Source organism: Thamnophis sirtalis, unplaced genomic scaffold (genome assembly GCF_051295495.1).
Source record: "Thamnophis sirtalis isolate CommonGarterSnake01/CBP01778 unplaced genomic scaffold, rThaSir2_p1.2 scaffold_2, whole genome shotgun sequence".
In the NCBI taxonomy this organism is placed as follows: domain Eukaryota; kingdom Metazoa; phylum Chordata; class Lepidosauria; order Squamata; family Natricidae; genus Thamnophis; species Thamnophis sirtalis.
This window is the reverse complement of record NW_028261382.1, coordinates 40,853,383-40,870,005: the sequence shown is the minus strand read 5'-3', so window position 1 is coordinate 40,870,005 and position 16,623 is coordinate 40,853,383. Positions and strand designations below refer to the sequence as shown.

At 44.9% G+C, this 16,623-nt stretch overlaps 2 protein-coding genes and 1 long non-coding RNA gene across 5 annotated transcripts in view; 1 reads left to right on the top strand and 2 right to left on the bottom strand.

The window, feature by feature from the left end:
- S100A1 (S100 calcium binding protein A1) overlaps positions 1-16,623 on the top strand; it is a 56,146-nt gene that overhangs the window by 27,255 nt on the left and 12,268 nt on the right. The window lies entirely within an intron of this gene.
- Positions 6,679-9,635, bottom strand: LOC148048663 (uncharacterized). The gene is made up of 2 exons (XM_087705063.1): positions 9,316-9,635; positions 6,679-8,278 (listed from the first exon to the last, which is right to left on the bottom strand). The coding sequence occupies exon 2, from the start codon at positions 8,256-8,258 to the stop codon at positions 7,089-7,091; it is 1,170 nt and encodes a 389-aa protein (XP_087561189.1). The 5' UTR covers positions 8,259-8,278; positions 9,316-9,635; the 3' UTR covers positions 6,679-7,088.
- Positions 12,086-14,917, bottom strand: LOC148048662 (uncharacterized). The gene is made up of 2 exons (XR_015695500.1): positions 14,883-14,917; positions 12,086-12,904 (listed from the first exon to the last, which is right to left on the bottom strand). It is a non-coding gene; the product is annotated as an uncharacterized LOC148048662 (long non-coding RNA).

Sequence of the window (16,623 nt, the reverse complement as noted above, 5' to 3'; positions counted from 1 at the left end):
GGTATGTAAGAGAACACAGAATCATGGAAGGGACCTTGGAGGTCTTCTAGTCCAACCCCCTGCTCAGGCAGGAGACCCTACACAATTCCAGGCAAACGGTTGCCCAATCTCTTCTTTCAAAACCTCCAGTGATGAAAAGTATAATTTTCTCTGGAAACCATTTATGTCGAAAGGGGCAGTCATAAAAAAAGGATCATAAGTTCAAAGGCCAAGACCTTTTATTCTCTCCTCTCCTCTCCTTTACTTTACTCTGCTCTGCTCTATTCCTTCTCGTATTCTATTGTATTCTCTATTCTATTCCTTCTTGTATTCTATTCTATTCTGTTCTGTTCTATTCTATTTTCTGTTCTATTCCTTCTTGTATTCCATTCTATTCCATTCTATTCCTTCTTGTATTCTATTCTATTCTCTACTCTATTCCTTCTTGTATTCTCTTCTCTTCTCTACTCTATTCTTTCTTGTATTCTATTCTATTCCATTCTATTTTATTTTATTCTATTCTATTCTCTGGTCTATTCCTTCTTGTATTCCATTCTATTCCATTCTGTTCTATTCCTTCTTGTATTCTATTCTATATTATTCTCTACTCCATTCTCTTCTGTTCTATTCCATTCTATTCTCTGCTCTATTCCTTCTTGTATTCTACTCTACTCCTTATTCTATTCAATACTCTACTCCTTCTTGTATTGTATTGTATTCTCTTTTCTCCTCTTCTCCTTCTCGTATTCTTTACTCTTCTATTCTCTTTTCTACTCTACTCTACTCCTTGTATTCTATTCTATTCTCTACTCTATTTCTTCTTCTATTCTATTCTATTGGACCACAATGGCCCTATAGGGTGGACTACTGAACAGATTTGAGAGACAACATCCAACAAGTTTCACTAAGACTTTCTCAAGGTCACTAGAGGGTCAGGCTTGATTTATAAAAAACACAGGTCAGCTTACAACCACAATTATGATCATTTCTCACACTTATGACCGTGGCACCATCACATGATCAAAGAATCATGGAAGGGACCTTGGAGGTCTTCTAGTCCAACCCCCTGCTCAGGCTGAAAACCCTACATAATTCCAGGCAAACGGTTGCCCAATCTCTTCTTTTGTAACCTCCAGTGATGAAAAGTATATTTTCCTCTGGAAACCACGTAGGTCAAAAGTGGCAGTCATTAAAAAAAGGGGTCGTAAGTTCAAAGGCCAACGCCCACACAAACATCAAATAAGGAGGAACTCCATGCCCACAAACTATTCAGTGGCTGCTTTATAAATTCTGCAAGGCTTCATCCTCAATTCACTTCGCTCCCCGAGCTCCTGAAGACTCCTCCGATCGGATCTCCCAGCCGAGGTGAGTTATTGAATGGGACACGGCTGTTTTCATTGTTAAGAGGCTGTTTTGATGCACCTGAAAACCTGCAGATTTTAACCTCAATTTAAATTCAGATTTATTTCAGTTTGAATTTGGATGAAGGTTGCAATCTTGGTGGAAGGAAGGAATAAAAAACCCTGTTATTGAATGGGACACGGCTGTTTTCATCGTTAAGCGGCTGTTTTGATGCACCTGAAAACCTGCAGATTTTAACCTAAATTTAAATCCAGATTTATTTCAGTTTGAATTTGGATGAAGGTTGGAATCTTGGTGGAAGGAAAAAAACCCAGTGTTTCTTTTTTAAAAACCAAGTTATTGCAGTTTGCTTGAATTAAATATTGCTCTTTTAACTGTTGGCGGCTGTTTTGATGCACCTTAAAATCTAAAAATTTTAACTTAAGCCTAAACTTAAATTCAGAGTTATTTGGAGCCCAAATGAAGGTTGCAATCTTCAAAGAGGGAAATTCAGTTTTAAAAAGAATTGGGTTATTGGCAGGTGCTTGAATTGAATGGGTGTTTTCCCCATCGTTCTCAGATTTGCTGATTATTTCTAGATTTACACATTGGGAGAAACCACAAAGAATTGGCTAAAAAAATCATCCTGCTTGGGAATAGATTGTTTCATTCAGACGTATGAATTCAGGAGCTGGTGATTGGCCTCACCTGAATTATAGTAGTAAGAATAAATAATTGGCTTAACTTAGTTTTGGGACACACTGGCATGTTATATTTTGCCTTGGATTCATTGAGACGCCTCGATTTGCCAAAAACCAACGAAAACCTAACAAACCGACTTTAGCCAGCAGAGGCTGGCCATGTTTCTTCTTCTTCTTCTTCTCCTTCTCCTTCTCCTTCTCCTTCTCCTTCTCCTTCTCCTTCTCCTTCTCCTTCTTCTTCTTCTTCTTCTTCTTCTTCTTCTTCTTCTTCTTCTTCTTTTTGAGAGTAAGAATGGAATCTTTATTTTTAAGCAAATTAAATAGCCCAGACAACATGATTTTTATTAAGCAATAAGAAATTGATCTCTTTTTTTCTTTTTAAAAAAATAAATAAATTTATTCATTTATTTATTTCCAAAACAAACATATGTAGCAAAAAGTACACCAGCTGGTTACAAAAAGCTTTTGTGCATCTCTTCCATATAATTCATATTAATTCAAATGTCTTAACTCAAATATTTACTATTTTGACATCATCATACCTCCACTTTTATTTGACTACAGTTATTTAAACATCCTTCACCCTTAAGTATACCAAGATTCAATCCATAACCACATGCTTACTTATTTATGAAATCCTCCATTAACATTAAGTCCTCATATCCTGTTTTAGCTAAACACCCATAATATTTAATACCAAAGATTTCTAATCCTCCTTGTATATAATTTATTATCATTATCCTTTCTTTATTTAATTATATCCTATATCATAGCATTTTCCCCCCAATTAGTTAAAATTTAACTGTATATAGTTTTTTTTAATGATAATTATTATTGTTATTAATAATCTTTATATATAGTCCAAAAATATTTCTAACCTTTCCCTTCTCATATCCAATTATTACTTATCATGTTTCTTCTTCTTGAATTTATCTTATTATTCATTTTTTTAAAAGGATGGAAACTTGGTTTTTTTGGGGGGGGGCAAGGCAAGCTCTATTGTCCGATTTTGATAAAAGTCATCACCACCAATGAGGGAGGAGGAGCGGATCCTCCAGGTTCAGGAGCAGTCTACCATCAAGGGATGGAGGAAAGCAGGCCGGAAGGGAGCAAATGACTCGAGAAAAATTTTGATGATTGAAACAACCGGACGATTCTTTTTTTTCATCTCTTTCCCAGGTTCCTTGAAGTCCTCCAGGATGAGCTTCCAGAATCAGCAGGGCAATCAAAACACCTTTTACCCCCCAAATATGCAGTGGGGCCCACCTCAGCAAAATGGCCCCCCACCTCAACAACCTCCGCAGTTTGGCGGCCCAGGTCAGCAGCCTGGCGGTCCACCTCAGATGCATGGCGGCCAACCTCAGATGCTTGGCGCCCACTCTCCGTTGCTTGGCGGCCTACCTCAGATGGGCTACGGCCCATGTTAGCCGTGCTGCCCCCTCCCCAGCAACGCTACCGCAAGTAGAAGGACCAAAATTCAAGATGCTGTTTTTAGAAGCTGTTGAAGGCAACGTCCGGAAGGAGAACGGAGAAGGAGAAGGTCCATCTCTCGGCTTCCAACCTCAACCCAACACGGAAGCCCACCAAGAAAACGAGACCTGGGAATTGATGCTGTCCATACAACTCCAGCGTGGCTTATTCCGTTGGCTCCTCGAAGGCCAACCCAACCACCGAAGGACCACGCGGATGGAGAACTCGGCAGCCAAAACCATCATGAGAACTTCCAAGAAGAACCGGTCTCCAGATCCTTAATCATGTCATGGTCTTCTCCTGCCTTCCCCCTTCGGGTGTTTTGCCCTGCGCTCTGCTTGTCCCCTGGCAAAATGTCATTAAAATGCATGAATTAGCCGGCATTGGAGAGTTGCCTTTCTGTGGGGCCTTTGGGTGTGGGGAGGAAGTCCAGAGGGCAGGACAAGAAACAATGGTTGGAAACGAATCAAGGGGAGTAGGAACCTGGAATGGGGGAGAAACTTCCTAACAGTGGGGGCAATGGACCAGTGGAACGGCTTGCCACTAGAAGTTGTGGTTGCTCCATCACTGGAGGTTTTTAAGAAGAGACTAGACAGTTATTTATCTGAAATGAGATAGGATCTCCTGCTTGAGCAGGGAGCTGGACTAGAAGACCTCCAAGGTCCCTTCCAACTCTGTTATTCTGCTATTCTACTCCTTCCTCCCTCCCTCCCTCCCTCCTTCCTTCCTTCCTTCCTTCCTTCCTTCCTTCCTTCCTTCCTTCCTTCCTTCCTTCCTTCCTTCCTTCCTTCCCCCTCACTGGGGGGTTTCAAGAAGAGATTGGAAAACCATTTGTCTGTAATGGGATAGGGTCTCCTACTTGAGCAGGGAGCTGGACTAGAAGACCTCCACGGTCCCTTCCAACTCTATTCTACTCTACTCTACTCTATTGGACCACAATGGCCCTGTAGGATGGACTATTGGTCAGATTTGAGACACAACATTCAACCATGTTTCACCAAGACTTTCTCAAGGTCACTAGAGGGTCAGGCTTGATTTACAAAAAACACATGTTGACGTAAGATTGCAATTATGACCATTTCTCACACTTATGACCGTAGCAACATCCCTACCATCACCTGATCAAAATTCAGATGCTTGGCCATTGGTTCATATCGGTCACTGTCATGTCATCCCTTTTTGCAACCTTCTGAGCAGCCAATTCAAAGGGGAAGCCAAGTTCCCTTAACGACCGTGTTCCTAACTTAACCACTGCAAGGATTCACTTAACAACAGTGGCAAGGAAGGTCAGGAAATGGGGCAAAAGCCGCTTAGCCAGTATCTGTGGGTCTCAAACTTCATGACTTCCAGGTGTCATCTTAATAGTTTCCATGGATGGCTCAGGAGAGGGGCCTCCAAACTTGGTCACTTTAAGACAGGTGGACTTCAACTCCCAGAATTCCTCAGCCGGCCGAAGAAATCTGGGGGTTGAATTCCACCCGTCTTAAAGTGACCAAGTGTGGAGCCCTCTGACTTAGGGAGATTTATAAGGGAGAAATGTCCGGGGTCCAAATGTAATTTCTAACGTTGGATTTTCCCCCTTAGCAGAGGGAGCCCCGCTTGTGGAGTACAGCGAAGGCATTTTACAGCAGTACAGTAGAAGCCATTTCAAGGCACAACAGGCTGTAGCTTAACGGAACGCAGTATTTTTCTCCAGAGAGTTAAGTCTTCTATGTTTGAGGCGTTGCAGAGTTATGTTGGAAAACACAAACACACACACACAGACAGACACTCACAGACACAGAGGAGAGAGAGAGAGAGAGCTATTTTTATATATAAATAGATTCTGGACCACTGTGATTTTTTTTTTTAAATCCTCTTTCTTAAATGAGATTTAATTTCAGTTTTTTCTGGAAACGGTTGTTTTTAAGACTCTTTCAAATTTTGAAATTTTCTTTTGTGTTTTCCTGTGTTTGTTTATTTTTTTATTTTGGAAGGAGTTTTGTATTTTAACTTCCCCCCACCCACAATAAAATAAAAAATAGAACCAAAACAAATATTTGAACCAGAAGCTGCTAACATTTGGCTATTTCTCTTTATCCTCCGTTCTGCACCACTGTGATTTTTTTTTTTAATCCTCTTTCTTAAATGAGATTTAATTTTAGTTTCCACAGAGTTCTTAATGATGGAGCAAGCAGTTGTTATCCGCAGTCACGGTTTTGCTAATGGTTGGTAGAAGACAGGATAAGATAAAACGGTGTTGGGTGGGGAAAAAAACAGATTTGGAAAGAATTATTTCAATATAAATATCGTGTGTTTATGCTGCGTATAACATGACCTAATTTTACGTGTTCACGTAAACTTTTCACTCTTTGCAAATTAAACCAATGGTATGATTCCCAATAAGAAAAGTTCTTGTTTTAAGTCTTATGTGTTTATGTATCATTTTCTCCAACCACAGGTGGATTTTAGTCCAATATCTTTTAGCTTCAGTACAAGTCCACCATATTTGGTAGTATATGAGCCCGGCGTCTGATGACATTTCCAGCATTTTTCGGATTTGTTCTTAGACATTCTTGCTCTTCTCGTTGGGGATAAGTGCCACCTGTAAAACATCTTATACAAATTCTTTTTATATGCAGTTGACAAAGTGGTGAACGTATTTGGACCCCTGCTTCGTTGTCCTATTCTCATATTCAATCAGTTCGTAATTCAATTTAATTATCATGTTTAAAAGTTGGATCACAAACCTTATTTAACTATCTTTCCATTATCATATTCAACCAGTTAGCAACTCCATTTTATTGTCACAGTTTAGGAATAAAGCCCTTATCTTTACGCTGGTTTTCCAATTTCTTCTTGAAATGGAGAAGGAAGGAAGGGAAGGAAGGAAGGAAGAAGTAGAATAGCAGAATAACAGAGTTGGAAGGGACCTTGGAGGTCTTCTAGTCCAGTCCCCTGCTAAAATAGGAGATCCTATCCCATTTCAGATAAATAACTGTCTAGTCTCTTCTTAAAAACTACCAGTGAGGGTGCGCCCACAACTTCTAGTGGCAAGCTGTTCCACTGAATCATTGCCCCCACTGTTAGGAAGTTTCTCCTCAATTCCTAGTTGCTTCTCCCCTTGATTCGTTTCCATTGTTTCTTGTCCTGCCCTCCGGACTTCCTCCCCACACCCAAAGGCCCCCACAGAAAGGCAACTCTCCAATGCCGGCTAATTCATGCATTTTAATGACATTTTGCCAGGGGACAAGCAGAGTGCAGGGCAAAACACCAGAAGGGGGAAGGCAGGAGAAGACCATGACATGATTAAGGATCAGGAGACCGGTTCTTCTTGGAAGTTCTCATGATGGTTTTGGCTGCCGAGTTCTCCATCCGCGTGGGCCTTCGGTGGTTGGGTTGGCCTTCGAGAAGCCAACAAAATAAGCCATCCCAGAGTTGCGTGGATGGTGTCTCAAAGCATCAATTCCCAGGGTCTTGTTTTCTTGGTGGGCTTCCGTGTTGGGTTGAGGTTGGAAGCCGAGTGATGGACCTTCTCCTTCTCCCTTCTCCTTCTGGACGTTGCCTTCAACAGCTTCTTTAACAGCATCTTGGATTTTGAACCTGCTCCCTGGGATATCACTGCTTGGTGCCCGACCGCTGAGGCGTGGCACCCAACTGCTGAGGCGTGGCGCCCGATGTGTGAGGAGTGGCGCCCGACGTCTGAGGCGTGGTGCCCGACGGCGGAGGCGTGGTACCCGATGGCTGAGGAGGGACGCCCGACGTCTGAGGTGGGGCGCCAGATGGCTGAAGAGGGGCGCCCAACAGCTGAGGCGTGGCAGCCGACGCCTGAGGAGAGACTCCGGATGGCTGAGGAGGGGCACCTGACGGCTGAGGTGAGCTGCCCGACGGCTGAGGAGGGACGCCAGATGGCGGAGGAGGGACGCTGGATGGCTGAGATGGAGTGCCTGACCTCTGAGGTGGGGCGCCGGACGTCTGAGGTGGGGCGCCGGATGTCTGCGGTGGGGCGCCGGACGTCTGAGGTGGGGCGCACCCCTGCTGAGGTGGGACGCACACCTGCTGAGGTGGGGCGCACCCCTGCTGAGGTGGGGCGCACCACTGCTGAGGTGGGGCGCACCACTGCTGAGGTGGGGCGCCTGACGGCTGAGGTGGGACACCTGACGTCTGAGGTGGGGCGCCGGACGTCTGAGGTGGGGCGCCGGATGTCTGCGGTGGGGCGCCGGACGTCTGAGGTGGGGCGCACCCCTGCTGAGGTGGGGCGCACCCCTGCTGAGGTGGGGCGCACCACTGCTGAGGTGGGGCGCCTGACGGTTGAGGTGCAGCACCTGATGGCTGAGGTGGGGCGCCCGACGGCTGAGGAGGGACGCCAGATGGCGGAGGAGGGACGCTGGATGTCTGCGGTGGGGCGCCTGACCTCTGAGGTGGGGCGCACCACTGCTGAGGGGGGGCGCACCACTGCTGAGGGGGGGCGCCTGACGGCTGAGGTGGACCACCCAATGGCTGAGGTGGGGCCCCCGATGGCTGAGGTGGGGCGCACCACTGCTGAGGTGGGGCATACCACTGCTGAGGTGGGGCATACCACTGCTGAGGTGGGGCATACCACTGCTGAGGTGGGGCATACCACTGCTGAGGTGGGGCGTACCACTGCTGAGGTGGGGCGTACCACTGCTGAGGTGGGGCGTACCACTGCTGAGGTGGGGCATACCACTGCTGAGGTGGGGGGAAGACCCACTGCTGAGGTTGGGGGAAAAAGGAGTTTGGATTGCACTGCGGATTCTGGAAGTTCATCCTGGAGGACTTGAAGGAACCTGGGAAAGAGATGAAAAAAAGAATCGTCCGGTTGTTTCAATCATCAGAAAGCTCATTGAGTCATTTGCTCCCTTCTGGCCTGCTTTCCTGCTTCCCTTGGTGGTAGACTGCTCCTGAACCTGGAGGATCCTCTCCACCTCCCTCACTGCCGGAGCTGACAGTTATCAAAATCGGACAATAGAGCTGGCTCTGGCCTCCAGAACCAAGTTTCCATCCTTTTAAAAAAGGACGCAAGTAAAAAATACAAGTAGAAAAACAGGAGCCACCTTTGGGGGAAGGTAACAGGGCTCCGTGTACCTTCAGCATTGAGTCATGCCAGCCACATGACCACGGAATGCCCCCTAGAGTCGGGAACGATTAGCACATATGCGCGAGGTTTTGGATTAGAAACAATCTCAGCCAGGAAGCTAAAGTGGGTTTATTTGCTTTTCATTGGTTTTTCAGCAAATCGATGCGACTCAATGAATCTGAAGCAAAATATAACATCCCTAACTAAGTTAAGCCAAATTATTAGTATTTATTACTATAATTCTGGTGAGGCCAATCACCAGCTCCTAAATTCATAAACCTGAATCTATTCCCAAGCAGGATGATTTTTTTCCAATTCTTTGTCGTTTCTCCCAATGTGTAAATCTAGAAATAATCAGCAAAGATTATTGTTCTGGGAACAATGGGGAAAACACCCATTCAATTCAATCACCTGCCAATAACCCCATTCTTTTTAAAATTGAATTTCCTTCTTTAAAGATTGCAACCTTCATTTGGGCTGGAAATAAATCAGAATTTAAGTTTAGGTTTAAGTTAAAATCTCCAGTTTTTAAGGTGCACAGAAGTCACCTGTAGTAACTCACTTTCTTATTTTAAAAAAAACAAACTGGTTTTTTTTTCCTTCCTCTATGATTGCAACTTTCATCTGAATTCAAACTGAAATAAATCTGAATTTAAATTTAGATGTTAAGATAAATCCTCAGGTTTTAAGGAACATCAAAACTTAAGCTTAACAATGGAACCAGCCGTGTCCCATTCCATAACTCACCTCGGCTGGGAGGAGGTCCAAATTCTTTGGAGAATTTATAAAGCAGCCGCTGAATATTCCCTTGGCATGGAGTTTTTCTTTATTTGATGTTTGTGAGGCCCTTCTGGCATTACTCACAGCCGCAGGGCTAAACCAGGATTGGGAAGGAGGTTAATTATCTGCCATTCACCCAGAGATAATGGCCTTGTTGCCTTATCAGATCTGGGTTGGTTCCCTCCTCCTCCTCCTCCCCTCCTCTTCCTTTGGATGTCTAGTTTAATGAAGAGAAGGACCAGGGGGGACGTGATAGCAGTGTCCCAATATCTCAGGGGCCGACCCGAAAGAAAAGGGAGTCAATTTATTCTCCAAAACCCCCCGAAGGCAGGAGAAGCAGCAATGGATGGAAACTAATCAAGGAGAGAGAACCAGCCTGGAATTAAGGAGACATTTCCGGAGAGTCAGAACAATTAACCAATGGAACAACTTGCCTCCAGAAACTGTGAATGCTCCAACACTTTTTAAGAAGAGGTTGGATAACTATTTGTCTGAAGTGGTGTAGGGTTTCCTGCCTAAGCAGGGGGCTGGACTAGAAGACCTCCAAGGTCCCTTCCAAATCCTTCCTTCCTTCCTTCTTTCCTTCCTTCTTTCCTTCCTTCTTTCTTTCTTTCTTTCTTTCTTCCTTCCTTCCTTCCCTCCCTCCCTCCCTCCCTCCCTCCTTCCTTCCTTCCTTCCTTCCTTCTTTCTTTCTTTCCTTCCCTTCCCTTCCAGAAAAGGAGGTTTCTAAGAAGATGTTGGATATCCATTTGTCTGAAGTGCTGTAGTGTTTCCTGCCTAAGCAGGGGGTTGGACTAGAAGACCTCCAAGGTCCCTTCCAAATCCTTCCTTCCTCCTTCCTTTGTTTCTTTTTTATTTCTTTCTTTCTTTCTTTCCTTCCTTCCTTCCTTCCTTCCCTTCTCTTCCCTTCCCTTCCAGAAAAGGAGGTTTTTAAGAAGATGTTGGATATCCATTTGTCTGAAGTGCTGTAGTGTTTCCTGCCTAAGCAGGGGGTTGGACTAGAAGACCTCCAAGGTCCCTTCCAACTCTGCTATTCTATTCTATTCTATTCTATTCTGGTTTAATTTTTAGCAGCTGCTTCGATGCACCTTAAAATCTGAAGATTTTACCTTAAGGCTAAATTCAGATTTATTTCGAGCCCAAATGAAGGTTGCAATCTTCAAAGAAGGAAATTCAATTTTAAAAAGAATTGGGTTATTGGCAGGTGATTGAATTGAATGGGTGTTTCCCCCATTGTTCCCAGAACAATAATCTTTGCTGATTATTTCTAGATTTACACATTGGGAGAAACCACAAAGAATTGGCAAAAACAAAACAAAACATCCTGCTTGGGAATAGATTGTTTCATTCAGGTTTATGAATTTAGGAGCTGGTGATCACCTGAATTATCGTAGTACGAATAAATAACTTGGCTAAAACTTAGTTATGGGACACACTGGGATGTTTTATTTTGCCTCAGATTCATTGAGATGCCTCGATTTGCCAAAAACCAAGGAAACCCAAACAAACCGACTTTAGCCAGCAGAGGTGGCCATGTTTCCTCTCCTTGAATTTATCTTATTATCATTTTTTAAAAGGACAGAAACTTGGTTTTGGGGGGCGAGGCAAGCTCCCTTGTCCGATTTTGATAACTGTCATCTCTACCAGTGAGGGAGGTGGAGTGGATCCTCCAGGCTCAGGAGCAGTCTACCATCAAGGGATGGAGGAAAGCAGGCCGGAAGGGAGCAAATGACTCAATGAGCTTTCTGATGATTGAAACAATTGGACGATTCCTTTTTTTCATCTCTTTCCCAGGTTCCTTCAAGTCCACCATGATGAACTTCCAGAATCAGCAGTGCAATCCAAACTCCTTTTCCCCCCCAAGCTCAGCAGTGGGTCTGCCCCCCACCTCAGCCATGCTACACACCCCATGTTAGCCATGCTGCCCACTCCCCAGCACCGCTACCGCAAGTAGAAGGACCAAAATGGTGAAGTGGCTTTTGCCCTGTTTTCCAACCTTCCTTGCCACCGTTGTTAAGTGAATCTTTGCAGGGGTTAAGTTAGGAACACGGTCGTTAAGGGAACCTGGCTTCCCCTTTGAATTGGCTGGTCAGAAGATCCGAAAAAGGGATGACATGACAGTCATCGATAGGAATCAATGGCTAAGTATCTGAATTTTGGTCATGTGATGGTAGGAACGGTGCCACGGTCATAAGTGTGAGAAATGGTCATAATGGCGGTCGTAAGCCGACCTGCGTTTTGTAAATCAAGCCTGACCCTCTAGTGACCTTGAGAAAGTCTTGGTGAAACCTGGTTGAATATTGTGTGTGAAATCTGGCCAGTAGTCCATCCTATGGGGCCATTGTGGTCCAATAGAATAGAACAGAATAGAATAGAATAAGTTATAGAGTAGAGAATAGAATAGAATAGAATAGAATAGAATAGGGAATACAGTAGAGTAGAGTAGAATAGACTAGAGCTGGAAGGGACCGTGGAGGTCTTCTAGTCCAGCTTCCTGCTCAAGCAGGAGAACCTATCCCCTTTCAGATCTAGTCTCTTCTTAAAAACCTCCAGTAATGGAGCAACCACAACTTCTAGTGGCAAGCTGTTCCACTGGTTCATTGCCCCCACTGTTAGGAAGTTTCTCCTCCATTCCTAGTTGCTTCTCCCCTTGATTCGTTTCCAACCATTGTTTCTTGTCCTGCCCTCTGGACTTCCTCCCCACACCCAAAGGCCCCACAGAAAGGCAACTCTCCAATGCCGGCTAATTCATGCATTTTAATGACATTTTGCCAGGGGACAAGCAGAGCGCAGGGCAAAACACCCGAAGGGGGAAGGCAGGAGAAGACCATGACATGATTAAGGATCTGGAGACCGGTTCTTCTTGGAAGTCCTCATGATGGTTTTGGCTGCCGAGTTCTCCATCCGCGTGGGCCTTCGGTGGTTGGGTTGGCCTTCGAGGAGCCAACGGAATAAGCCACGCTGGAGTTGCATGGACAGCATCAATTCCCAGGTCTTGTTTTCTTGGTGGGCTTCCGTGTTGAGGTTGGAAGCCGAGAGATGGACCTTCTCCTTCTCCGTTCTCCTTCCGGACGTTGCCTTCAACAGCTTCTAAACAGCATCTTGGATTTTGGTCCTTCTACGTGGACAGCATCAATTCCCAGGTCTCGTTTTCTTGGTGGGCTTCCGTGTTGGGTTGAGGCTGGAAGCCGAGAGATGGACCTTCTCCTTCTCCGTTCTCCTTCCGGACGTTGCCTTCAACAGCTTCTAAAAACAGCATCTTGGATTTTGGTCCTTCTACTTGCAGTAGCGTTGCTGGCGAGGGGGCAGCACGGCTAACACGGGCGGTAGCACGGCTGACATGGCATGTAGCATGGCTGAGATGGGGGGTAGCATGGCTGACATGAGATGTAGCACGGCTGAGGTGGGGGGTAGCACTGCTGAGGCGTGGGGTAGCACTGTTGAGGCATGGGGTAGCACTGCTGAGGCATGGGGTAGCACTGCTGAGGTGGGGGGCAAAAGGAGTTTGGATTGCACTGTGGATTCTGGAAGTTCATCCTGGAGGACTTCAAGGAACCTGGGAAAGAGATGAAAAAACAGAATCGTCCGGTTGTTTCAATCATCAGAAAGCTTATTGAGTAATTTTCTCCCTCCCGGCCTGCTTTCCTGCTTCCCTTGGTGGTAGACTGCTCCTGAACCTGGAGGATCTGCTCCACCTCCCTCACTGGTAGAGATGACAGTTATCAAAGTCGGACAAGAGAGCTTGCCTTGCCCCCCCAAACCAAGTTTCCATCCTTTGAAAAAATAATAATAATACGATAAAGTCAAGGAGAGGAAACATGGCCACCCTCTGCTGGCTGGGGAATTCTGGGAATCCAAGTCCACGGGCCTTAAAGCAACTTACTCGAACAAAAAAATCCAACGGTTGCACAGACGAAATTGCAACCTTCCAGAATTGCAAGAAGCTAAACTGGATTTGAAGGGACCTGGGGGCCCAGTGGCCAAAACACCGAGCTTGTCGATCGGAAAGGCCAGCAGTACAACTGTTCAAATCCCCAGCGCCGCGTAACGGAGTGAGCTCCTGTTACTTGTCCCGGCTTCTGCCATCCTAGCAGTTCGAAAGCAGGTAAAAAAAAAAATGCAAGTAGAAAAATAGGAACCACCTTTTGGGGGGAAGGGAATAACGTCCCGTGCGCCTTCGGGGTTGAGTCATGCCGGCCACATGACCACGGAGACGTCTTGGGACAGCGCTGACTCTTCGGCTTTGAAACGGTGATTAGCACCGCCCCCTAGAGGCGGGAACGACTAGCACGTAAGTGCGAGGGGAACCTTTACCTTCACCTAAAGTGGATTTGAAACAATCTCAGCCAGGAAGCTAAAGTGGGTTTATTTGGTTTTCGTTGGTTTTTCGGCAAATCGATGGGACTCAATGAATCCGAGGCAAAATATAACATCCCAGTGTGTTCCATAACTAAGTGAAGCCAAGTTATTTATTCTTATTACTATAATTCAGGTGAGGCCAATCACCAGTTCCTAAATTTATAAATCTGAATGAAAGAATTTGTTGCCAAGCAGGATGGTTTTTTTGCCAATTCTTTGTGGTTTCTCCCAATGTGTAAATCTAGAAATAGTCAGCAAAGATTATTGTTCTGGGAACAATGGGGGAAACACCCATTGAATTCAATCACCTGCCAATAACCCAATTCTTTTTAAAACTGAATTTCCTTCTTTGAAGATTGCAACCTTCATTTGGGCTGGAAATAAATCAGAATTTAAGTGTAGCCTTAAGGTAAAATGTTCAGATTTTAAGGTGCATTGAAAGAGCTGCTAAAAATTAAAACAGCCGCATTCAATTAAAGCGCCTTTCAATAACTCACTTCGTTCTTTAAAAAAATGGGTTTCCATCTTCCTCCCTGATTACCACTTTCATCTGAATTCAAACTGAAATCAATTGGAATTTAAATTTAGGCTCAAGTTAAAACCTTCAGTTTTTAAGGTGCACAGAACAGCCCGCTAAAGATTAAAACAGCCGCATTCAATTAGCACTTTTCAATAATTCTTCTTCCTCCCTGATTGCTACCTTCATCTGAATCTTAAATAAATCTGAATTTAGGAGTAGCCTTAAGTTAAAATCTTCAGATTTTAAGGTGCATCGAAACAGCCCCAAAGAGTTAAAAGAGCCATATTCAATTCAAGCACACAGCAATAACTTGGTTTTTTTTAATAAAAGAAGCACTGTTTTTTTTTTCTTTCTCTATGATAGCAACTTTCATCTGAATTCAAACTTGACATAAATGAGGATTGAAATTTAGGTGTTAAGTTAAAATCTTCAGGTTTTAAGGTGCATCGAAACAGCCGCTTAACGATGAAAACAGCCGTGTCCCATTCAATAGCAGGGTTTTTTTATTCCTTCCTTCCACCGAGATTGCAACCTTCATCCAAATTCAAACTGAAATAAATCTGAATTTAAATTTGGGTTAAAATCTGCAGGTTTTCAGGTGCATCAAAACAGCCTCTGAACGATGAAAGCAGCCGTGTCCCATTCAATAACTCACCTCGGCTGGGAGATCCGATCGGAGGAGTCTTCAGGGGCTCGGGGAGCGAAGTGAATTGAGGAAGGAGAAGCCTTGCAGAATTTATAAAGCAGCCGCTGAATAGATTTATAAAGCAGCCGCTGGGCATGGAGTTTCTCCTTATTTGATGGTTGTGTGGGCGTTGTGTGGGCGTTGTGGTGTTTCTCACAGCAGCTTTGGCCGTGGACTTACGACCCTTTTTTTTTATGGCTGCCCCTTTTGACCTAAACCCGAGAAAAGTATATATTTCATCACTGGAGGTTTCAAATAAAGAGATTGGGCAACTGTTTGCCTGGAGTTGTATATTGTCAGAAAGTCCCTTCCATGATTCTGTGTTCTCTTGCATACCCCTGGAGCCGAGATCCTTTTAGCGTCAGGAAGGACGGATTTTGAGAGACAGTTTCCTCTACAAAATATCACAAGTTGGATTGTTGGAACTGGGTTCAACAGCCCCCATAGTCCACCTTCGCCCCTCTCCACAGAGACCGGTGCCCAATTTATGCCAGTATGCCCACGAGATGGGCCCAACCTTCAATCCCTTTGAAGATCAAATGAATCCACCAAAACTTGATTAACCTAATCCAGAATTAATTTAAAACCGTGATTATTCCTCCGGGCTATCATTCAACCTGTTGAAAAGGACGCCCCAAACTCCTGATCAATCTTTGACCCACATCAGAGGAAAACCTTGTTACATGCAGTCTTTAACCTTCTAAGTCAGGGGGATCCACACTTGGTCACTTTAAGACAGGTGGAATTCAACCCCCAGAATTCTTCGGCCGGCTGAGGAATCCTGGGAGTTGAAGTCCACCCGTCTTAAAGTGACCAAGTTTGGAGGCCCCTCTCCTGAGCCATCCATGGAAGTCACCGATGTGAACCAATGGCTAAGCATCTGAGTTTTGATCATGTGATGGTAGGGATGGTGCCACGGTCATAAGTGTTGAGAAATGGTCATAATTGCGGTCGTAAGTCGACCTGTGTTTTGTAAATCAAGCCTGACCCTCTAGGGACCTTGAGAAAGTCTTGGTGAAACCTGGTTGAATGTTGTGTGTGAAATCTGGCCAGTAGTCCATCCTACGGGGTCATTGTGGTCCAATAGAATAGAATAGAATAGAATAAGTTATAGAGTAGAGAATAGAATAGAATAGGGAGTAGAGTAGAGTAGAGAGGAGTGGAGTAGAGTAGAGTAGAGAAAAATAGAATAGAATAGGGAATAGAGTAGAATAGAGTAGAGTAGAGTAGAGCTGGAAGGGACCGTGGAGGTCTTCTAGTCCAGCCTCCTGCTCAAGCAGGAGAACCTATCCCCTTTCAGATCTAGTCTCTTCTTAAAAACTACCAGTGATGGAGCAACCACAACTTCTAGTGGCAAGCTGTTCCACTGGTCCATTGCCCCCACTGTTAGGAAGTTTCTCCCCCATTCCAGGTTCCTTCTCCCCTTGATTCCTTTCCAACCATTGTTTCTTGTCCTGCCCTCTGGACTTCCTCCCCACACCCAAAGGCCCCACAGAAAGGCAACTCTCCAATGCCGGCTAATTCATGCATTTTAATAACATTTTGCCAGGGGACAAGCAGAGCGCAGGGCAAAACACCAGAAGGGGGAAGGCAGGAGAAGACCATGACATGATGAAGGATCAGGAGACCGGTTCTTCTTGGAAGTTCTCATGATGGTTTTGGCTGCCGAGTTCTCCATCCACGTGGGCCTTCGGTGGTTGGGTTGGCCTTT

Bases quoted from the DNA above. Each gene is read 5' to 3' on its own strand.
- LOC148048663 (XM_087705063.1), bottom strand. From the start codon at position 8,258: ATGAACTTCCAGAATCCGCAGTGCAATCCAAACTCCTTTTTCCCCCAA.